Source organism: Camelina sativa, chromosome 17, assembly GCF_000633955.1.
Source record: "Camelina sativa cultivar DH55 chromosome 17, Cs, whole genome shotgun sequence".
Classification (NCBI taxonomy): domain Eukaryota; kingdom Viridiplantae; phylum Streptophyta; class Magnoliopsida; order Brassicales; family Brassicaceae; genus Camelina; species Camelina sativa.
In genome coordinates, this window is record NC_025701.1 from 3,007,204 (window position 1) to 3,030,503 (window position 23,300).

A 23,300-nucleotide genomic window follows, 5' to 3' on the forward strand; every position below is an offset into this window, starting at 1 on the left:
GTTGAATCTTATCTTCTCATCTATCATTTGTTTAGGTAAGGTTACAACTTCTTTTTCCCCCTAATGACTTTCAGAGATTTGCTATTGTTGGTGATGTATTATTTGTTCTCATGTCTCTTATTTTGTTTTTTTTTGTTGCAGTAACTTATGCTGAATTATTGTAGCTGGACTTGATGGAGATGTGATCAGGTTTCCTTCTCCTTATCTCTGTTTTTGCCTTTCTCTGATTTTGCCTTATTTCTATGGTTTAAATGCTATCACGGCTTCTTTGTTTTCCTTGTTTCTGGCACCAATGGTGATCGTATAGGTAGGTGTTGGAATGAGTTTGATTGTTTTGGTTATTTATAGGAAAAAAGATGGCTAGCTACATGAAGTATTGGAGAATGCATGGTCACACATGCCAAATATAATATTGTATCATCAACTACACGAAGTATATGTATTGCATGACCACATGCATGAACTATATGATGTTATATGGTCAACACCATAGACATACAATCCGGTACACCGGTCGAATGATTCCGGCAAAGACCGACATTGACTCCGGCGTTGACCAACATTGACCAAAAAAAATTGTATTTTAATATTTTCTATTAAAAAACAAAATAATAAATTATTATATTAAATTATATATGGTTTTTCATGATTAGAAAACACATTCTATTCAATATCTAATTATTTCTATATCTCTAATGTATTCATTCTTATAATTAGTTACTTTTATTTTTGAAGCTAAACTAATAGTTAAATAAAATTATTAATAATTATTTTCAAGAAATATATATATATATATATATAAAAAATGTAATTATTAATGATTTTATATATATAAATCTCTGATCATCATATTATTTAAAATTTTAAATACTACAAGAATCAATAAAATCAAATTCAACTATTTTCATTAGAAAATAATATGCAAAAGATTTGAGTATATGACTCTTTACTTTAAAATTTGCATGGTAAAGAGTATACAAAATTTTAGATACTCTTTGGTATAAAAAAAATTTACATACTCCTAATAACATGTAAACAATAACAAAAAAATTAACACTATTTACTTTTAATAGATAAAATATAATGATACATAATTATTTTCAATATATAATATAAGGGCATTTGCAAAAATCCTCTTATTCTATATCCTTTTGCAAACATATCCTAAAATCAAGATAAAATCTATTAATATCTTGAAAATAATTATTAATTATTTTTATTTAACTATTATTTTAGCTTTAAAAATAAAAATTAATTAATTATAAGAATAAATACATTAGAGATACCTAAGATATTTAGATATTGAATAGAATGTTTTCTAATCATGAAAATTCATAAATAATTTAATATAGTAATTTATTATTTTGTTTTTTCATATAAAAAAATTAAAATACAATTTTTTTTGGTCAATGTTGGTCAACGCCGGAGTCAACGTTGGTCTTAGCCGGAATTATTCGACCGGTGTACCGGATTGTATGTCTATGGTGTTGACCACATAACGTCATATAGTTCATGCATGTGGTCATGCAATACATATACTTCGTGTAGTTAAGGATACAATATTATACTTGGCATGTGTGACCATGCATTCTCCAATACTACGTGTAGTTAGCCATCTTTTTTCCTTATTTATATGGTAGTGAAAAGGAGAAGTTGAGATGAAGATTTTGAAATGGCAAAATCAAGTATCTGAAAGACTGCAAGCTTTGGGTAAGCGTACAGGTAATAAATTTTGATTTTTGACCTTTTAACATATAACTATGAAGAAGCACAAGTGATATCACATTGACGGTTGTTTCTGGCATCAATGGTGTTCAGATTTTAGGTGTTGGAATGTCTGAGAATAAGGTATCTTCTTTCTCTTCTTTTTTGATCCCAAATGTGGAAGGAGATTCTGATGTTGGTTGATTTTTAAGTGATCTGTTTCTGTATTAGGATTGATTGCTTTACTGAATTTGTTAAGGCATTAATTGTATACTAAAATCCTTTTATTGATCCCTGTTTATGTAGAGAACCGTAGCATCTCCATATTCAGCTTCAGTTTCCTGCAATAGTGGATGGAAGCCCATCTGTGAAACGGGATGATGTTGGTGAGTATTGTTTGTAATGCTTGTCTTCTTGTTTCCCTTTTTTGATGCAATATGTGGAAACACACTTAATGCTTAATTATCGCAGCTGGACTTGATGGAGCTAAACCACCTTTACTGGAGATGGTTATATTGCCGGCAAAGCGAAGAGATTTGTTCATTGGACTCCGGAGACCAGCTAGAGGTAAAATTTGCAATCCTTGGTAAAATTTCTTTGACGTCAAAATGGGTGTGTGGTTTTTATGTCACTGTACTCTAAGGCTTCTTGAAATATCTTTAAAAACTCAAACAGACTAACGGATTTTGCTGTACTGATTCAGGTGGGCGGAAACGCTGTTTCAAGTTGCAATATCCAGGTAACCTTCTGTGATATTTATGAAAACTTGTTGCTCGATCTGTCGATCATGAGGTAAGATGTGTGTACGGTTATATATATATATGGTTTTTTTGCATTGAGTTCAGTATTAGTATTGTGTCATACATACGCAGGGGAGACTGAAAATTGCTGATTTTGGGTGGTCAGTTCAGTCAAGTAACAAAAGGAAAACAATGTGTGGAACCTTAGACTACTTGGCACCTGAGATGGTCGAGAATAGAGATCACGATTATGATGTTGATAACTGGACGTTAGGCATATTGTGTTACGAATTTCTCTATGGCCATCCTCCATTTGAAGCCGAGAGTCAAAAAGATACATTCAAGAGGTAAGGAGCCGACTAGACTTTTATCTTTGTTGGAAATGACAGAAGAAACTTAAACCTCAGCTCCTGATGAGGTTGTCTGTTTAATGGTATGCAGAATTCTCAAGATCGATCTGACTTTTCCTACTGCGGCAAATGTTTCAGCAGAAGCCAAAAATCTTATCAGTCAGGTACAATCCAAGCTAAATCATACCCATGTTATATGTTACAAACCTCGCCGCACAAGATATAGACGCAACAATCGCCACCAGCCAGGATCTTGGTTCGCTCGACCCGCGCCGGTTTATATTTGCATCAACACTAAAGAATGAAAACGTTATTGAAGAAATAAATTATATAAAACGAGAGTGGACAATAATCAAAGTAATATCATAGCAAAACAGAATCTTACAATAGCTTTAAACCATCATGTTTTTCTCTTTTCAGAAGGGATTGAGGAACAGAACCTCTAAGATTATTTCCTCTTTTAAGTTTCTGTGGATGTGGAGAAATCATTAGAAACTAACACTATAACTTTGAGATAACTTCGTGACCAACAACGATTTCAGCTTGGCTAGAAAAAAAAAAAGTCTTACCAACCCTTGACGTGCTCAGACGATTAGTCCAACCCTTGACGTGCCTTATTGCATCTCCATCAGCAGTAGAACTTTATAAGTTAAATTTTAAATTCTATTAGTACTCATCTGTTTTCTTATATATCCATAGCCGGTTTGATTTGGTAAGCTGTATATTTTTTTTTTCGTACTCATCTGTTTTCTATTGTGTATTTTTTACTAGTTACTTCTCACGCGCTCTAGTTTTGCAAGTTTGTTAAATTAGCTGATTTGGCGGACTATAGACCACGGAATCTGAGAGTATTTAAGCGAGTTATTAGCACGCGATATATTTGCGAGTGGAGAAGTTTATTCACGCGCTGCAGTCTTAAATAGTTTGCTTTGGACTTCCGCTGACATTAAAGTATGCTTTGGACCTTGGGCCCATTTTGTTTTATATTCAACGGCCCATTTATAATTTAATATTTCAGTTCGTTACTTCCATTCGATCATATTCACTTCTTTTTTCTCTTAAAATTTTAATTATTTTATTTTCTTATTTTGTGTAGACAGTTTTTTTTTTTTCCTTTTCTTTTTAACGATAAGATGCCATTATTATAGGAAAACGCACATGAAAACTTAAATTCCTTTTCTCCCTTAAAAAGCAAAAAAAAAATATAAAGTGAGAAGGAATTGACTAGTTAAAAGTTAAAACAGGTCTTACGTACAGATGATATTAGGAAATGTTTTCACTGTCGCGATAAAGCTTTTAACATATTCACATTACAAACTTTGAATACAAATTGTAGAATAGACTGTATTTCTTAGTTTCAAACAAAAGAATATATATATATATATATATATAGATGGAAATATTAACGAGCTGAAGGACTATCACTGATGAAACTTACGTTATGTACCATGGACTTTGATGAATTTGCATCTTGGCTCCTTCTCTTACCTAAGTTCTCGTATATTTCCAAACATTCATTTAGTTCATGAGCAACCCTAGTCATGTTTGGTCTCTCTCTCGAGGAAGGGTTAATGCATGACATTGCTAATTCAAGTGCTTTCCAAGATGAAGCTGTGTCATATTCTCCCTGGAGTTTCGGGTCCATAATACTTTCAATATCACCATTCGCGAGCATAGACGTCGCCCATTCTGATAAGTAAGAATTTTCACGTGAGTGTTCAATCGCAGGTTGGCCACTGATTATCTCCAGTAACACAATCCCAAAGCTATAAACATCACTCTTCTCTGTTAACCAGTTCTTTTGGTAGTATCTGCAAAAAAACAAAAAGATATTACATTTTTCAATATTTAAAACGCAAGATAACAAACATTGTTGATACTACATTGTGATGTAGAACTTACTCAGGATCAAGATAACCAAGAGTTCCGGCAACATTTGTTGATACGTGAGTTTGACTTCCCACTAGAAAAGATCTGGAAAGTCCGAAGTCGGCGAGTTTAGCTTCAAGCTGTTGACCTAACAGTATATTGGTACTTTTCACATCTCTATGAACCATTGGCGGCTTACATCCAATATGCAAATATTCAATCCCTGGTACAATACGTAGAAAAACCTTCATATATGTTAACTAATTGTCATTAGAAGAACTAGCAAAATTTTCTACATACCTAGCGCAGACTCAATAGCTATCTTAAGTCTACTCGACCAGTTCAAAAAAGAGCCACCACGTTTTCCTGCCAAATTCAAAAATATGATTAGAAATCATTAGAAATTTCTAAAGCCTTTCGCTTGTAACTCAAAAACTTTTATTTTATTTTATTTTATCATATTCTAACTATATATGGTTTACCTGAGAGATGTTCCCTTAAATTCCCATTTTCCATGAACTCGTAGATGAGAGCCAAGTCATTTCCTTCATCACAATATCCGACAAGGCTTACTAAATTCACGTGGTGAACTCTTAGAAGTAACTCGACCTAACAATCAATAATATAAAAAAGGTATAATTCAGGAACACATGCATGATTGTCCGAAAATTAAGTTGAAGTTAGTTTTGTAATACCTCTGTTTTGAATTCCTTGTAGCCTTGAGTTGATGAATGTGAGATAACTTTAACGGCTACTTGTTCATTGTTTAGAAAACCACGACAAACAACACCGAAGCCTCCTTTACCCAAAACAACTTGAAAGTTATTCGTCATTTCTCTGACCTCTGAATATGTAAATCTTCTGTTTTTCATTTCAAGTGATGGGCGCATAACTGCAGATAAAAAGTTTTCAACACGTTCAAACATATTTCATACTTTTGATGGTTTTATTTTATATGATATCATATTTTGTTTATATGCGATTCCCTAGTGAGTACCTTTCCCAGTTGATGTCTTTCTCCTTCTTAAAATGAACATGGGAACTAACACCATTATGATAATGGCCACAAGAGAACAAACAGATGCGACGACAACCACCACCGGAAATTTTGAATGGCATGATACACATAGGTCTTTATTTCCTTCAAGACTAAAGCAAATAATGTTATTGGTTTATACAAAAAGAAACAGATAAATAGTGATCAAAAGAAGATCCCCATGGAAACGAATCTTACTGTAGTTGTAGTCCTCCCTTTTTTCTATTCAAAAGGGCTTGAGGAAGAGGACCTTTAAGATTGTTTCCATTTAAGTTTCTGATGAAGTAGAAAAATTATTAAGACGATATGATCTGATTTAATATAAATCTTTGTTGTGCTTTTCATAAAAAAAAAACTTACATTTTCAACAAAGAGTTCATCTTGGCTAGAAACTCAGGCACTTCTCCAGTTAAGTTGTTATTCGACAAGTCCCTATAAGTTTGATAAGACAAAAATGCAAACATAATCTTATAAATTCTGCAAAGAGAGCGTTCACTTTATCCAAATATGGAGATACTTACAATTCTTGAAGTTGGGTTAGATTTTGTATGCCATGCGGTATAACTCCACTTAATCCACTTCCAGACAAGTCTCTGTCATAGAGTGATGAGAAATGATCAGATGTATTCAGAGTTCTTTTAATAAAATTAGTTTGAGTGTTCTTACAATGTTATGATTCTTGGTGGTGTGGAAATATCAATAACACTGCAGCCTACACCAATCCACGAAAATTGTTTAGGAACACATGGATCGCCTTGCCAACTGAGTTTATTCAATCCGTACGTAGATGCGATAGTCTTAATAGCAATGACTGAAACAAAATAACAAGTTAACGAAAATACTAACATGCATGTGTGTAAGACCTATAAAACTCACAATAAATAAGAAAATAACTTAACTAAGAATCTTATCATATGTCTTACATGCATTAAAGTACACAGCCACATACCGTCACTTTGATTTGTTTCTGATTGTGGAAACTCAATGGTCGTGAAAATCTCCAAGGCATTCATCAAGGGTGGAAGAGTCGACCTTGGCGTTTCTGACAACTGCACTCGACATACCCCTCCCTCACATTTTAGTGGTACAGTGTTGGTTAGCATCCCTACTTCAAACTTCTTGGGACGATAAGGTGGGAAAATAACTTTACCATTCCCCACAATTTCGATTTCTCTTGTTTCATTGGCTCGCACTTGTTGGATATCGGCGACATATATGTAAGCATAAGTTTCATCATCAGAGCTTTCCAAATTCCAGGTAAAGATCAATGGCTCACTAGCATTAGTGGGTGTGGCTGCGGTCGCAATTACATCTTGTGGCAAGTCATAGCCACCAGACGAATCGGTTACGTTGACGGTTGTGTCTATATGCGTCCATTCTGGTTGGAAGTATGGATTCCAAACACGATCATGAACATCTTTGGGATGACTGCCAAATTAAAATTCAAGCATTTACGTTAGATCAATAGAATAAAAATGGATTGACAACACTTGTAGTCTAGTGGTTTTGTATTAGGGTACTATATTGTCGTCCAGTGTCATAGATTCAAATTTGGAAGTGTGTACATGTGTGACAGTTGTAGACGGAAAAAAAAAAAAAAAGTTCAAGTTAACATATACTTACAGTATTGTTTTGTTAGAAGTGGTGAAGTAGTAGCGCACTAAATTCTTCAAGGAACCGGTTTGTGCAGGATAAGTATTATACGGCAAAGGTCTTAGTTCAATTGCTGATATAAGTGGTGTACTTGTTCCTGTCTTGACAACGCATATGTCCAACATGTTAGATCTTGTGACGTGAATAATCTCCTCAACGACAGCACCAAAGCCTGTTCTTCTCAGATCTAGGGACTTCCAAATATTAGGACCAAGATAGAGGTCGAATCTCGGGAAGATATTAAGACCATCATAGTTTCCATATACAAAAACTGTCCTGATGAGGTAATTTGTATCTTGAGTGACATTCAAACTGTAGCAGTTTCGCGTTCCGTCAGGGAAGTATCTCAAAACCCTATATGGTTTTGCGATAAAGTCTGTCTCAGAGACTTTTTTGATGGTACCAGTCTTTCCTCCGTGGACAAAACCAGCATCAGAGGTGTAAGTGATATTGGTGACTGGTTCGACATAAGGAGACTCATTGGAAGGTAATCCACAATCTATACTGATGAATCCTGGTAAAACCAAAAGAGATACATATCGGAAAGATATTGATTTTTAAAAAAAGATCAAGTTCTATATCAAAGAGAGAAGTAAAAGTACCTTGTTGATCCTGAGACTGAACTTGGTGTATGATGGAGAAAGTGGCAAAAGAGAGAAACAGAAACTTCATGCAAGTCTCCATGAATTGGCGACTGGTTATCAGTTCTCAACCAAATCAACAAACTACCAAAGCCTTGAAGGCATCATGAAGTCATTTATTTATGTATGTATGTGTGTATCTGTTTCATACTGTAGTAACCCCTTTGATTAGCTGGTAAAGTCAACTTAATGCATACGCCTATCAGCAAAAAAAAAAATCTAGCTAGCTATATAAACGCAACAGTGCTGGCAGTCATTAAAGCAAAGAAAGAAAAAAATATGGAATACAATATCAATATGGATGGCGACATGATTTTGCTGTCGCGTTCTGATTTTAATTAATACAATGTGAACCAAATCATTCTTCATAACAATAAAAGCCGGGTCAATCGCAATAAAATAACATAAGTTACGTAAACGAATTAATACTAATGATTTTTTAATGAATATGAAACATACTATAATTTAATTTCCTTTTCCACAACTGATTGTCATAGAGGCTCACTTTAGTCAACAGTGAACAGATGACAGAGGAGCCAGTCCCCTGCGGACAACCATTGGCCTAGAGGCTTCCTATGAATTAACTTAGCCATTGACTATTAATTAAAGACCATCAGTTCCGGATTCTATCCTAATTACATCAGCCAACAATTATATAATGTATAAAATTTAGTGAGTTAAACCTGTTTCAGTTTTCCCTACTATTTAATTTAGGTTTTAATACTCGCGTGTAAAACACGTGTCTTACTGTAGTCTCACACAATTCGACGTCAAAAATTTACTCAATTTTGATGTAAATTTGAGCTGATCTTGGTAAAATGAAAACAAAGCACTTTCCCCAACATTGTTCGTACTTCGCAAGAACGTTCTCGTGCTCCAGCCCTGCATGTATGTTAATTTGCTGCTTTTTAAAAATATTTTCGTCTTAGAAACTTCGATATCTATTTTAAGATATGTTTTTCGTGTTGAATATGTCATGTGTACCAAATCATTCGTAGAGGGTATAATGGAATATCCAAACTTATAAAAATCCCTAAAGAATTTTTTTATACTTCCACTTGGAAAAAAGTCTTACCATCATATACATTCATATATCATTGTACTTCATAAATTATTTCGACTTTTTCCCACCAGCAATATAAGTGAAACTTAATTATTTATATAATTATTCAACCGTTTTCTATAAACAGTCCAGAAGGTTTGATGTGTCATCATGTTTAGATTATAAGTATTTTGGTAGTTTGTGATCCTTGCTTTTCTTGGACAGAGTAAGAAAATGAAAAATCTCCGTGGACTTTTATCGGTCTTCCTAATTATTATGTCTTTTGGCATTCCTGATTTTGCTCAAGCACAAGATCAACAACAAGGTACAGCTTTTTCTTCTTCTATATAATTTCTAAACAATTTTTCCCTTTAAATCAAGACATTAATTTAGTTTTCCAAACATAAACACTTCTCCATTATTTCCTTCATTTTTTTTCTTGTCTTACCAAAGGATTCATCAATTTGGATTGTGGATTACAAGCCAATGAGTCTCCTTACACAGAACCAATGACAAAGTTAACATTCAGATCAGATGCTGATTTCATCAAAAGCGGAAAAAGTGGTAAGATTCAAAATGTACCAGGGATGGAATATATAAAGCCATACACAGTTTTAAGATATTTTCCGGATGGAGTAAGGAACTGCTATACTCTTAGCGTCCTACAAGGCACAAACTACCTGATCGTAGCCATGTTTACCTACGGAAACTACGATAATCTTAATACACAACCAAAGTTCGACCTTTATCTTGGTCCAAATATATGGACCACGGTCGATTTGCAAAGAAATATAAACGGTACAAGGGAGGAAATCATTCACGTACCAAGGTCAACTTCTTTACAAGTTTGTCTTGTTAAGACTGGAATAACTACGCCGCTAATATCAGCTTTAGAGCTACGACCATTGCGAAATGATACTTATATTCCTCAGTTTGGTTCCTTGAAGAACTTGTTCCGCGTTTATTTGACCGATTCCAAAGACGTTATTAGGTACCCAGTAGATGTCCATGATCGTCTTTGGACTCCATTCTTCATGCCGGGATGGAAACTGTTGAGAACAAGTCTCTCAATCAACACTTCTGACAACGACTATAACTTACCAGAAGATGTAGTTGCAACGGCAGCCACACCTGCAAATGTGAGTTCACCATTGACTATTTCATGGAATTTGGAAACACCTAACGACTTAGTTTATGCATACCTTCACGTTGCTGAGATCCAGTCCTTAAGGGACAATGATACCAGGGAGTTCAACATCAGCGTCGGTCAGGAGGTTAGTTACGGACCTGTTAGCTCTGATGAGTTGCTAGTATATACACTGTTCAACACATCACCTGTGAAATGCAAAGGAGGGACTTGCCATTTGCAACTGATAAGAACTTCAAAGTCAACTCTCCCTCCCCTCCTTAATGCTATTGAGGCTTTTACAACAGTTGAGTTGCCGCAGTCCGAAACTAATGCAAATGACGGTATGTGATCAGCTAAGTGTGAGTATAGACTTTTCTATATACATATATACTTATTTTAAGTGTTCTGTTTCTATTTTAGTCATTGCTATCAAGAGCATAGAAACAAGCTATCAATTAAGTAAGATTAGTTGGCAAGGAGATCCATGTGTTCCTCAACAATTCTTGTGGGATGGTCTTACCTGCGAGTACACCAATATGTCTACACCACCAAGAATCCATTCCTTGTACGTGTCATGATCATTCATTAGATTTTATATAAAAAAAGAATGTTAAGCTCTCTGTTTCTGAATATCTTACACTTTAAATGTCTGTTATGATCTTATCACCAGAGACTTGTCCTCAAGTGAACTAACTGGAATTATAGTTCCTGCGATCCAAAATCTTACGGAGCTTCAAAGATTGTAAGTAGGTCGTTTCTATATGAATACTCTGTTTATCAAGGCAGAGCATATAATAAATTGTATCATTTTTTGCAAATGGTAGGGACGTTTCAAATAATAATCTAACAGGTGGAGTACCTGAATTTCTAGCCGAAATGAAATCATTGTTAGTCATGTAAGTTACTCGTTCAGCTATATGAACACATTACCAATTTTTTGTCCTAGTATGTTGATGTTTTGTCTTTTGAACCTTGACAGAAACTTAAGCGGAAACGACCTTAGTGGTTCAGTCCCTCAAGCTCTACTCGATAAAGTGAAAAAGGGGTTGAAATTGAAGTAAGATCTTCTCAACTATCTTTTTCATTAAATAGTTGATGGTGTTTAGGTCTTCACTAACACTTAGTTAGCTTGTTTACTACACTAGCATTGAAGGAAATCCAAACCTCTGTTCTTCCGGTTCATGCAACAAAAAGAAAGATAGCATCATGTTACCAGTTGTTGCATCACTTGCTTCTTTGGCTGCTATAATAGCAATGATCGCTCTTCTTTTTGTTTGTCTTAAAAGACACCCATCACGTGGAAAAGGTAACTGTAACAAAGTCATCAAACCAGATACATTAGTGTATGCATACATAGTTAAATTTCTCAGAGACATGATTATTTTATGTGTACGGTTTTAGGTCTATCATCAAGCCAACAACAATCAATAGTAACAAAAAAGAGAAGATATACATACGCCGAAGTTCTTGCGATGACAAATAACTTTGTAAGAGTTTTGGGTAAAGGAGGATTTGGGATGGTCTACCATGGTTATATAAATGGTACAGAAGAAGTAGCGGTCAAGCTACTCTCTCCATCATCAGCTCAAGGCTATAAAGAGTTCAAAACAGAGGTTTTCTTTGGCACCACCATTATCAATTCATATCCATTTTGTAAAGTTAAGTTCATGTATATCTTGTAAATATTTGGATAGGTAGAACTTCTTCTAAGGGTGTACCACACAAATCTGGTAAGTCTTGTTGGATACTGTGATGAAAAAGATCACTTGGCCCTCATCTACCAGTACATGGCCAATGGCGATTTGAAACAACATCTGTCAGGTAACATATTCATATATCATGCATTGTGTTGATAACAACCTAAGATTATTTGTTATTCATTACTATGTTAATACATGCAGGCAGCTCCATAATTAGCTGGGTTGATAGACTAAACATAGCAGTTGATGCGGCACTAGGTTCGTTTGTTATTATATATCACCCGCTTAACCAATTTTCTAATGATTAGTTATCAACAATGAATATTGGAGACAGGATTGGAATACTTACATATTGGCTGCAAACCGCTGATAGTTCATAGAGATGTAAAAAGTTCTAACATACTACTGGACGATCAATTACAAGCCAAGCTTGCAGACTTTGGGCTATCAAGATCTTTTCCGGTTGGAGATGAAAGTCATGTGTCTACACGTGTTGCCGGAACATTTGGATACCTTGATCATGAGTAAGTGTCTTTTGACTTTTTTTTTATGGAAACCATATTCACAAAAGAATCATAATCATCTCGTCCTGCAGATATTACCAAACAAATAGGTTGTCTGAGAAGAGTGATGTCTACGCTTTTGGCGTTGTATTATTAGAAATCATCACAAACAAACCAGTGATCGATCAAACCCGCGACATGCCTCACATTGCAGAATGGGCGAAATTTATGCTCACTAGAGGAGACATTAGCAATATTGTGGATCCTAAACTTCAAGGGGTTTATGACTCTGGTTCTGCATGGAAAGCTCTCGAATTAGCAATGACATGCGTGAAATCTTCTTCCCTAGAAAGACCCAACATGTCTCATGTAGTTCATGAATTAAAGGAGTGTGTGATATCTGAAAACAAGAGGACAAGAGACATAGACACAGTGAGATCCATCGACACTAACTTAAGCTTCAGTACTGATATGAACCCTAAGGCACGTTAATCTCCACTCTACACTTTGCAGCATTCGTTTTCTCTGCTGATTGTGGCGCCACTGCATTTTTTCTTTTCGAGAACTATGTTTATGCAGATATTGTGTACAGCCTGATGTCTTGAGCATATTTGATAACAAGTAGATATGAAAGCTAACTTATCCTTATGTTAATGCTCCCGTTACAAAGATCAAAATTACATGTTTGTCGTCCTGTAATGAGAGATGAACTGAATTCTTACATTAACAGAGACAAAACTGTACATCCAGATTCCAAAGGACATGATATAGGAACTTCATTGTCCTGCAAATGTTTTGATCAAAAAACACAGACCCAAGACTTGTTTATACTTCTTCAGACATACAGTGGCGAGGCTGATGGACGAGGATAAGCAACAACTGTACTGCCAACAGCGGTCTGCCTAGCAAAACCCGCATTCGCTTTTTTGCTGGCAACACTGTCACTTCTCCTACGCATTCTTCTCTCTGTTCTATCCATATTTCCCCCTATAGCAGCATTTACAGACTGAATGTGTTCGAGGCAAGAAACAACCTCGGTCATGTTTGGTCTCAGCTTAGTCTCTGTGGTGAGACATCTCAGACACAGAGTAGCCACTTTACATGCTTCTTCCATAGAATACTGGTCCTGAAGACGATTATCAATGACTCGGAATACCTTTCTTTTGTTTACAAGGTATGGTTTAGCCCACTCCACAAGGTTCCTCTCTCCAGAAGGACGATTCTTGTCCACAGCTCGACGACCAGACAAAAGCTCCAGAAGTACAACCCCAAAGCTATAGACATCACTCTTTGTTGTTAGATGACCTAAGTAGTAAAATTTGCAAAGTCATCAGTCATAAGAAGAAGCTAATTCCAGAAAACAAAGATTTGACCAAAAAGAAAGTTGACACTTACCGGTTGCAAGGTATTCAGGAGCTGCATATCCGTGTGTACCTATAACCCGTGTAGAGACATGACTTTTATCACCTATTGGCCCATCCTTGGCCAAACCAAAATCAGAAAGCTTTGCGTTGTACTCCTGCGTAAATCATGTACCATCATAAAGCTCAAAACTAAGCAGTTCTGTCATGGCAATCATATCAAAAATGAGTAAAGTGTAAAATACCGAGTCAAGAAGGATATTAGAAGTCTTGAAATCACGGTATATCACTCTTGTTTCAGAAGAGTGAAGAAAAGCAAGGCCCTTTGCAGCACCAAGAGCAACTTTCAACCGGAGTTTCCAAGATAATGGTTGGAAGTACAAACCCCCTGCAAACCCAAGAAAAAAACAAACACTAAATAACTCATAAACATCATAAAATTTTGACAGCAGCCTGGGAGGAAGGAGGACATACTCCTGAAAAGATGATTCTCCAAGCTACCCCGAGGCATGAACTCATAAACAAGAAGACGGTGCTCATCCTCTAGGCAATAACCAATCAGCTTCACAAGATGACGGTGAGAAAACTGGCCAAGGTAATTCACTTCAGCCTACAAAATCATCAAAAAAAGATCACAATCATCAAGCATTACAACAACACACAAGAACCAAAATTGGCATATTCAAGCTTTTTTTTAATTTACCAGCCACTCCTGATGACCTTGCCAACCATCTTGATTAAGCTTTTTGACAGCAATAACCAAACCAGTGCCTGGTTTTGTGGCAGTAAGAGACTTCTCATCAATCCATCCTTTGAAAACACAACCGAATCCACCTTCACCAAGCACACTGTCTGGTCTGAAATTCCTGGTAGCGGATCTAAGCTCAGCAAAGCTGAAACTCTTGAGGTTTGGAGACTGTAAGATCTCACCCTCAGTTCGAGGGGTTGGTCTTACAGACACAGACGAAGCCTTACTCCCAAGACTTCCAGTATCTTTGCCATCAGAACTCGCATACTTCGAACTCGTCCCTAAAACCCACCAAACCAAACAAAAAAAAAAGCATTAGTTTCGTACTTTCATTAGATTAAAACCAATCGAATTTGCCAAAACACACCAAAAACCCTAACCTCCATGAAAAAAAAATCAAAACTTTAAGGTGATGAAATAACAAAATCTACGAACTTTGCCTTAACAAAGGAAGAGAAAAGAGAAGTGTATGTGTAGTACCTGGGCTCTCAGCTTTGACCTGAGCACTCAAGCACATCCCCATGATTGAGAAAGAGAACCAAATTGGACACGCTTGTGCAATCTCTCACTATATAAAGATAAGAAAAAGGTAGAAACTTTTAATCAAATTGGAAGTTGGAAAGTAGAGGCAGACATAAATCAAATTGTGAAAAGAAAAAAATTTGCCAACTTTTATACCTATCCATATATGTAAATGCATTACTTTTAAAGCCTATGAGCAAAGTTCATCAAATCTCTTTTTGCCAATTTCAGTAAACCTAACAACTAAAACAATTGAAGAAGAAGAAAGACAAAATCTTTACTCACCCTTTTCTTTTCTTTTTTGTTTTGAGTTCTCTCAGCCAAGAGATAGAGAAAGTGAAAAAGAAAACAGAGTAAGAGAAGCGTTGCAGTTGGGGTGGTAGCAAGCATTAATGGCGGATCGGTCCCGCCTTTATCAGTTTTCGAGCCTTTTTGTATCTCTTACTCTCGGAAATCCAAATTTCTCCCGCTTTTTTTAATTACTATCGATTTGTTTTACTAAATACTAGGAGGTGTTGTTGTTGTTATTGCTCTCAATCGTTTTCGTTTTGGCCTTTTGGTACTAGAAACAAATAAGAGAAGATATATCATCAAGTCAGAAAATATTAGCCCTTCTTCACACAGCGTGTTCTATCGCTCTCAGCGTGTTCTTAAAATCAATATAAGTAAAATATTATGAAAAGGATATAAAAATATCTCAATTAAATAAAATGTTAATAAAAATAAAAAATATATAACTTATTAACAAAATCATATAAAAACAAAATATTATTTTTATGTTAATATTATTACCATAATAATTTACATCACAATCTTTCAATAGTTATTATAATTGATTATAAAACGAAGTATAGTATCATTGAATTATTTCCAACTCATTAAAAGAATTTTATTCCCAATAAATATAGATTTTTATATATCTATAAACAAATATAAAACAAATTAGAAATATCATGATGTGTGATTACTTATATATATATATATATATATATATATATATCTAAGTATATAAACTAATTAATCTCAACATTTAGTGTGATTTTCATTAAAAATAGAAATATTGATGACCAAATAGAAATATATATTCTAATTATATATTAATCTATGTACTATTAAAAAGGAATGAGATAATAACCCTTAACATTAGAAATAAACTTACTACCCAAAAAGAATCATCATATATTTAAAATGAGTGATTATTAGATTATGCAAAATTGTTATAGTTAAACAATTAACCATAAATATAAATTTGATTTTTAAAGCACACAAAAAAAATTATATTGTCATAAATTGTAACATTTTATAAATATTGTTTTTACCATGTTCACATATTTCACGAGTGAAATGTATTTTTACACAAATACATGATTTTAGAATTTCATTAATTTTTCATAATGGTTTTTTGGTAATAATCTGTCATATTAACAAACTGACTAACTCAAAAGGTTTAAATAGCCTAATCAAAAATATTAAACCAATAAATTAGATTATCTTCAGAAAATTTAGTTTGAATCCGATTGTTACTAACAAGTAATAAAAAATATTTGAATTAAACTACCGAGTAATTTAGTATATGTTGTTATGGTTACATAAAAAACATGCAAAATTGTTATAATTACAAAATAAAACATAAGAGATATGAATTTGATTTTAAACCACACAAAAAACATGTTGCAATAAATAGTAATATTTTATCAATAATTTCTCTATCATAAAACCTTTTATACATTTAAAGATTTCACGGTGAAACATATTTTTTACACGAAAAAACGTATATTTGAATAAATAATTAAAAAAATAGTTACATATTATATTGGACACAAATAAATATTGGTTCTAGAATAATAATTTTATTTATTACTTCCTCTGTTTCATAAAGATTAAAGAGTGTCATTTTGACATAATGCACACAAATTAAGAAAATTATCTAAATTTCTATTTTACCCTTTATAAATATATTAAAAAAAATTTCTTTCTAATAAATTAGCTCAAATTATAGGGATAAAAAGAAAATTTAATCTTTAAAACTGTATTGAAAACATAAAATGACACTCTTTTTGTAACAAAAAAGATGTGTCAAAATGACATTCTTTGAGAAATAGAGGAAGTATAATTTTATTTAAATTAATTTATTTCACACCTAGCCGTAATAGTATTTGTAGTACTTCTCGATGTATACAAAATACCAAATTCTTATTTAGACGATCTATTAGGTTCTGAATTTGATTTTATGTAAGTATATGTTACAAAAAGGGTCATTTAAATAATATTTTTTCTTGATAATTTGGAATGAGACAATGCCCGTGACCGTGAGGCTTTCCAATACCAGCATATTTCCAGCTAACCCTACGTACGTCCTTCACACCTTTTTTTTGTCAGATTTTTTTTTTTTTTTTGTGTAATGGTATTGGACCATTGGTAATATTTATAGATGGTTGTTTGTTCCCCTTGCTTAATAAGCAGTATAAACCTTAACGTGGTGTTAAATATGAATAAAATACAAACTAAATCCAAGAATGATCCTGTAATTATATAGTCCACAATAAATTAAGTCTCCTTTGATAGGAATTAGAATATTAAATCCAGAGAGAAGACCGACAAAGATTGTCAGCAATGGCTTCTTTTATTTTTTTGTGTGCTTCTTTTATTCTCTTAACCCAATCTTGATTACAGTACTAAAGTTTCAATTCGTTTTAAATGCAATTCATTTAAAACTTTAATACAGTACTAAAGTTTTAATGCATTAAAGCTATTTATTTTTCAGATGCTAGTCCAATGAAATTTTACAAGGTCCACACACTAACATGCCCCCATTGCTGATTTATCGCTTTTTATTTATTTTTGTTTTGACTTTTGACCATATTTCTCTTTTTTTTTGATTAAGAGCTGATTTGGTAGAGACCAACAATATTATACAAGTATTAATTTTATAAGAAGCCATTATTCTTCTTTGTAACTATCTATCTAGTATCTACTACTTTTTATGTCTTTAGAAACATTAAGAAGTATGGAATACATCCTTTGCCTTTTTTTTTTTTCTTAATTAAGCTGTTGAATATTTGACGATTAAGATTTTGGTTGGTTACATCATATTCTACTAAAAAAACTACGATTGTGGTTGATGATAGATAAGGTAATAACCTCACTAGCCTTGACTCTTGAATTACGTAAACATAATAAATATGATGGCTCTAATACATAAAACAAATTGGGGATGTAGCTCAGATGGTAGAGCGCTCGCTTAGCATGCGAGAGGTACGGGGATCGATACCCCGCATCTCCATCTTTAATGTCATTTTTGTTTTTTTAAGTATAAAACCTTCACCGCAAAAAAAAAAAGAGAGTTACTAAGAAAAGATAAAAGATATATAGCTTTTTAGTGGCATTGGCATACAAAATATTCTGTAATATATATTGGCATTGGCATTAGCTTTTTATAAAGGTTACAAAAACTCCCAATAATTTCGAAGAAACGAACAAGTAGTTCTGTATAATGGATGGGAGAACATGGCATACTGATTCCTTTTCCATTTTCTTCCAATATAATATATACCAACAAGTCGACTTATATAGTTATATATATTTTCTGATTAGGATGATTTGGTTAGTCCATGAAGGAAAAAAAAAGTAAAACAAGAGAAAAGAGTTTGGGTGTATTTTAGCATTTGTCTCTTTCGGATGTGACAGTGTGAACGAATATTCCGACGGTTTGACCTTTGCTTGTTTGACCCATCGGTAGGGACCCGGACAGACAAAGGGTCCAATGTCCATGCAAAAGCATGTCTGCCACGTGGTTATCTCGTCGGTGAACTGCTTCTTTCCCCCCACGGCTCAATCTACCAACTTACGCGGCTAGCAGCTCTCTTTGAGCCCCTAACCAAGTAACCTTGTTGTAGACTTGTAGTTAATTTACCAAAAAATTTCCTCTGTTTTCAGGCCAGGCCCAACTTAGTTCAATGAAGACATGTCCAAATTCAACTCACTACTTTATTGTCTTACGAGGATGGTGTGGTAGTCCCACTGCTTATCTCCACAGCTCAACCAACTTAGCGGGTAGCTCACATTAAGCCCGTGAGCAAGTAGCTAGCTTAGCAGATTATGAAGGATAAGGCTATCCTTTAATCTTGATACGCATTAATTAGTTTTTTTCTTGGGCTCACGGACCGGTTAAGAGCTCTCTATTGATAATCCATTTAATTAGGTAAGACTTATAAGAGATAACCTAGAGAGTACTTGGGGATAAAGTAGGAAGCATGTTAACATTGGGTAGATAAGATTGACAAAAAAAATTTTTTGGAGCAGGCTTGATTTGAGTCAGGGCTTATACTGTTCAACTAGTTTCAACAAACTGTATGACTCAGCATCAGGCCTGGCTCCACCTAGAACCATCCTCTTAAACAGATTAGGGTCATACACCTTGGCCTTCACATAAGCTTTAAACAAAGCGTTGTACACAAACGCATACCTATTATACTTTGCATTCTTCAACTCTTCAAACAGTTTCTCTGAGTTCTCAACATCACCTTTCTCTGCAAAACACTCGATGATCGATAGAGTCGTCTCCAGCCACGGCGTTGAGCTTCTTACGCTTTTGCTCGTCTTTAGAGTCGAACCCATTTCAATGTTTTTGATAGCTTCCTTCATCAGTTTGGCTTTAGCACATCCTAGAGCAAGATGTTTATACGTTATAGAATTAGGCTTAAACCCGTTTCCCATCATCTCGCGGAACACACTGATTGCCTTCTCTATCAAACCTTCCTTGCAATACACCGAGAGCAGAGAGTTGAACTGCTCTGTTTCTTTAAGTCCTCTTACATCCTTCATCTCTAACCAAAGCTCTTCAGCTCTATCAAGGTTCCCCACTCGCGCAAACGCTTCCGTTGCCAACAAGTAACTCTTGGACCTAACATGATGAAACCCTCTGATAACATTCCAAGTTCTCACTAGCTCCTTTTCTTTCCCTAAACGNAACGACCGTACAATATCATCAATATATCCAAGGTTGACCAATTATCCCCAGTGATAGATCTCTCTGTCTCCTCTGTATAAGCTTCAGCAACTGTATACAATCTCGCAACAGCATGTGCCATAGCCAATATACAGTAAGAAACCTCATTCGGCTCAACTCCAGCTTTCTTCATACTATCAAAAGCCTTAAGCAACCCGTCAATGTTATGTTCATTAGCTTCAAGCTTCATCAAGATATGATATGTAGAGACATGAGGAGTCGCCTTGTCAGCTTTCATGAGCGCAAGGTCTTTAGCTATGAGCTTTCTTCTCCCTGGAGCTGAGTTGCGAATGATGAGACGGTTGTAGACTAAATGGGATGTACGAAAACCAAGTTCTCTCATCTTCTTCATATACCCTAGAGCAAGCCTAATAACACCTTGGTCTAAACAAGCAATCACAAGGTTGTTGTAAAGAAGCTCGTTCTGAAACTCTTGAGGTACACGGGTGAAAAGCTTTTCCCCTTGAGAGACGCCATGGAGCTTAACTGTGAATTCAAGCAAGTAGGAGTATTCAAGCTCACCAAGACGGTAAGGTCTTTCTCTAATTACCCATTCCATCAACTGAATCAGAACATTACCAAAACGTCTCTCAGCTTAACACATTCAAAGAGTATCATCTTCTTCATATAAACAAAAAGAAGAAGCAAAGTAAGAGAATTTAAAGAACCTCAAGGGCACGTTTGTTTCGTCCAAGCTTCCTCAATCGATTAATGGCGTGATAAACATCTCCACCATGAACAGGAAACCCATCGCCCATCCAGCTCTGTACCGCAGACCCAACAGTAACGCCCTTGGGGAGTTTCTCGATTCTGAGAGACAAACACTTGTCGGGCTCTTCTTCTTTGTTTGACCCGGTACATGCCTCGTCTGGAGGTTTCGTCGAAGGTATTAATGTAGTGAGAAAGCTCAAAGCTTGGAAATTGGTATGATCTGAAGCAGGGGAAGATGTCACGCAAGGTGTTCGACGTATTGCCTGAACGAAATATTCTCGTTGCCTCATCGCCGCTATAATAGATCTCATTTCTTCTTATTTTTGCTGGCGGACCTTACTGGCCCGTTTAAAGCCCGATAAGTAACTTACGTACTGTTTAGGTATTTGGGGTTAGGTGCTTAATTTTGTATAATTTTCGGATTGGATGCTAAATAATACAAAGAACATATTTCTCCTTTGATTATTTACCTTAGCCTTAGATAAATATATTTTTGATGATTATTTTAGCTAATGAAATTTGTAGTCTAAATATAAACAGAGCAGAAATATAACAATCACAAAAGTCAATATATCTTTTTTTTTTTTTTTAGGTTACATATGAAATTAATACAAATCACACCATCACCACATAGAAAATACAAAGCAGGAAACGACAAAGCTTAAGAGAGTTATTACGCAACACACGATATGTCACGTCTTTATTCTAACACACACATCTCTTAGCATCAAACACATTTGTTTTTCCTCCCAGTGTTCCTGGCATATATGATTTTAGACCACAGAATTTCTTCAACAGCTACAGTTTGACCCGCAGCTGCAGTTTGATCCACAGCTACAGTTGTCGCACTCCTGGTTGTAGTTCTTCTCGCAACTTTACCACACAAGGAAAACAAAAACAAAAAAAAACGATATATCAAAATTTAATAATTGATAGATATGATGAGATTTAAGACTAATTCACGACATGCATATATGTAAGACCGGCCTGAAATGTTTTCGAGTTTAAAGCATATGAAGAAAGGAAAAAAAACCATTTGGTGCTATTAACAGACAAAATTGTAAAAAAACGAGTCAGAAGGATTTTACATTTTGTAATTTGTACCGTGAAGCTATTAAATCTTAACTACCGCACCAAACCTAATTTTTCAAGATTTGAAATCTTGGAAGTTTGAACTCTTAACATATTTTGATGCATGAAGTAAAAAAAAGGTAAAGAAGAGAGGATCTAGGGCTAACCTGCAAGAGTCACCGCATTTGCAGGAGGCACCACATCCACAGTTAGAACCTGCCATTTCTTTTTGATAAATTGTTGTAGTTTCTTTTTTCTTTTCTTCTTCTTGTTCTGATGCTTTTTGTGATTTCAACAAAAGGGAATGGCCACTATTTATAGAATAAGAGAGAGATTCGGTTTCATATCTACCATACACGTGGCATTTCCTATATCCTCGAGTTTTAATATCTTTCGTATATGACATTGACAAGGTAAGAAAAATATTGTATATATGGGATAATTGGTTTACTTTCTTGGTGAGACTTATATAATATCTTAAACAAATCTACGAATAAGATCAACTTGCCCATTATTGTCTTTTATCTTAGGTTTGTTCCAACAGTTTTATTCAGGAAAGTAATTTGATATTTAAACAAGAAAAAACAAGAGTATCAACAAATAAAATAGGAAAACGTCAAATTAAAAATTGGCGAAAAAAAAAGTAAAAAGTCGTACACGCAACAAGAGTAACGATCTCAATTGTAAACGGCAGCCGACCCAAAAAAAACAGGCATGAAGCGTGCCCTCTTTCATTTGCTTACCATACGCATATTATTTATCTAACAAACAGTCAAAACGTTACAATTCATATTTTACTTATGATGTATTATGTTAATCCGGAGGAACATTATCCGTTCTTTTAAAACTTTGTAATGTTATCTTATGCGTCAGGAAAACTTAATTAAATGAGAAATATTGTCCCTTGTCTTGAAATCTTCCTGTATTTGGACGATCCAAGATACGGTCTACGTTCTACTAATTGTTTATTATCGTAAAATCGAATATATACCTTTTCTTTTTGGTAGCAACTTGCTGTACATGTTTATTAAAAGAAAACCAAAAACCCTATTACATATTCTAGAAAAAGAACTCAAATACAGAAATATTATAGAGAAATATATATATATATATATATATATATATATATATATATATAATTTATCAACGACAACACGCATATCTGCGACATGTTGACGTTAAAGCAGATGAAATTGTTGTATTCGAATCAACTGATGCATGTTTTGAATTTGAAGTGAACGTTAGTAACTATGGAATGAAGTTGAAGTTTGTATGGTTTTTAACTTTATACTGAAAATTAAAAACTTAGGTAGATGGAGGATAATTTCCATTTTGTCCCAAAAAAATAATTATATGATGAGTTTGTGGTGTTGAATCTGTCGGTGAGCGACTGATTTCTGAACAAGCCTATTTTGTCTCTGGTGCCGAAATTCGAGTAGGTAGGTATAATTAAACTTTTCCCTAATTTCTATTAATGCTATATTGGAGCGCCAAAAATATAAGAGCCACATA

At 34.5% G+C, this 23,300-nt stretch overlaps 3 protein-coding genes, 2 long non-coding RNA genes, 1 other non-coding gene and 1 pseudogene across 7 annotated transcripts; 3 read left to right on the forward strand and 4 right to left on the reverse strand.

Moving 5' to 3' along the window:
• On the forward strand, positions 1,674-2,093 carry LOC109130028. The gene is made up of 3 exons (XR_002036199.1): positions 1,674-1,722; positions 1,826-1,848; positions 2,011-2,093. It is a non-coding gene; the product is annotated as an uncharacterized LOC109130028 (long non-coding RNA).
• On the reverse strand, positions 2,581-3,432 carry LOC104754924. The gene is made up of 4 exons (XR_762168.2): positions 3,364-3,432; positions 3,180-3,262; positions 3,002-3,088; positions 2,581-2,914 (listed from the first exon to the last, which is right to left on the reverse strand). It is a non-coding gene; the product is annotated as an uncharacterized LOC104754924 (long non-coding RNA).
• LOC104754925 (leucine-rich repeat receptor-like serine/threonine-protein kinase At2g14510) lies at positions 4,082-8,130 on the reverse strand. The gene is made up of 13 exons (XM_010477215.1): positions 7,955-8,130; positions 7,323-7,866; positions 6,649-7,127; positions 6,366-6,510; positions 6,221-6,292; positions 6,060-6,131; positions 5,898-5,975; positions 5,661-5,812; positions 5,359-5,555; positions 5,146-5,272; positions 4,964-5,029; positions 4,697-4,886; positions 4,082-4,605 (listed from the first exon to the last, which is right to left on the reverse strand). The coding sequence occupies exons 1-13, from the start codon at positions 8,034-8,036 to the stop codon at positions 4,197-4,199; spliced, it is 2,613 nt and encodes an 870-aa protein (XP_010475517.1). The 5' UTR covers positions 8,037-8,130; the 3' UTR covers positions 4,082-4,196.
• Positions 9,239-12,907, forward strand: LOC104754927 (probable LRR receptor-like serine/threonine-protein kinase At1g07560). Its single transcript, XM_010477218.2, has 12 exons — positions 9,239-9,360; positions 9,489-10,505; positions 10,585-10,729; positions 10,835-10,906; positions 10,989-11,060; positions 11,144-11,221; positions 11,310-11,470; positions 11,566-11,777; positions 11,859-11,985; positions 12,066-12,122; positions 12,199-12,388; positions 12,460-12,907. Exons 1-12 carry the CDS (start codon positions 9,270-9,272, stop codon positions 12,857-12,859), a joined length of 2,622 nt encoding a protein of 873 aa, XP_010475520.1. The 5' UTR covers positions 9,239-9,269; the 3' UTR covers positions 12,860-12,907.
• On the reverse strand, positions 12,998-15,575 carry LOC104754926 (protein kinase APK1A, chloroplastic-like). 2 transcript variants are annotated; one of them, XM_010477217.2, is made up of 7 exons: positions 15,284-15,575; positions 14,957-15,044; positions 14,432-14,757; positions 14,203-14,338; positions 13,974-14,116; positions 13,763-13,886; positions 12,998-13,672 (listed from the first exon to the last, which is right to left on the reverse strand). In XM_010477217.2, the coding sequence occupies exons 2-7, from the start codon at positions 14,997-14,999 to the stop codon at positions 13,203-13,205; spliced, it is 1,242 nt and encodes a 413-aa protein (XP_010475519.1). In that variant the 5' UTR covers positions 15,000-15,044; positions 15,284-15,575; the 3' UTR covers positions 12,998-13,202. The 2 variants fall into 2 exon arrangements, with proteins under 2 accessions (XP_010475519.1, XP_010475518.1); XM_010477216.2 differs by lacking the exon at positions 15,284-15,575 and adding an exon at positions 15,155-15,277.
• On the forward strand, positions 18,209-18,281 carry TRNAA-AGC. Its single transcript has one exon. It is a non-coding gene; the product is annotated as a tRNA-Ala (tRNA).
• On the reverse strand, positions 19,241-22,095 carry LOC104754928 (annotated as a pseudogene).

What these genes read in the sequence shown, in the direction of transcription:
- LOC104754927 (XM_010477218.2), top strand. Translation starts at nt 9,270, where the DNA reads ATGAAAAATCTCCGTGGACTTTTATCGGTCTTCCTAATTATTATGTCT. An exon ending in CCACCAAGAATCCATTCCTT is followed by an intron (nt 10,730 to 10,834) that starts GTACGTGTCATG and finishes TCTTATCACCAG; the next exon opens with AGACTTGTCCTCAAGTGAAC. An exon ending in AGCAGTTGATGCGGCACTAG is followed by an intron (nt 12,123 to 12,198) that starts GTTCGTTTGTTA and finishes TATTGGAGACAG; the next exon opens with GATTGGAATACTTACATATT.
- LOC104754926 (XM_010477217.2), bottom strand. Translation starts at nt 14,999, where the DNA reads ATGGGGATGTGCTTGAGTGCTCAGGTCAAAGCTGAGAGCCCAG. An exon ending in AAGGTCATCAGGAGTGGCTG is followed by an intron (nt 14,339 to 14,431) that starts GTAAATTAAAAA and finishes ATGATTTTGTAG; the next exon opens with GCTGAAGTGAATTACCTTGG. An exon ending in CTAATATCCTTCTTGACTCG is followed by an intron (nt 13,887 to 13,973) that starts GTATTTTACACT and finishes TGATTTACGCAG; the next exon opens with GAGTACAACGCAAAGCTTTC.
- LOC104754925 (XM_010477215.1), bottom strand. Translation starts at nt 8,036, where the DNA reads ATGGAGACTTGCATGAAGTTTCTGTTTCTCTCTTTTGCCACTTTCTCC. An exon ending in CCACCAAGAATCATAACATT is followed by an intron (nt 6,293 to 6,365) that starts GTAAGAACACTC and finishes ACTCTATGACAG; the next exon opens with AGACTTGTCTGGAAGTGGAT. An exon ending in ATGAACTCTTTGTTGAAAAT is followed by an intron (nt 5,976 to 6,059) that starts GTAAGTTTTTTT and finishes CTACTTCATCAG; the next exon opens with AAACTTAAATGGAAACAATC.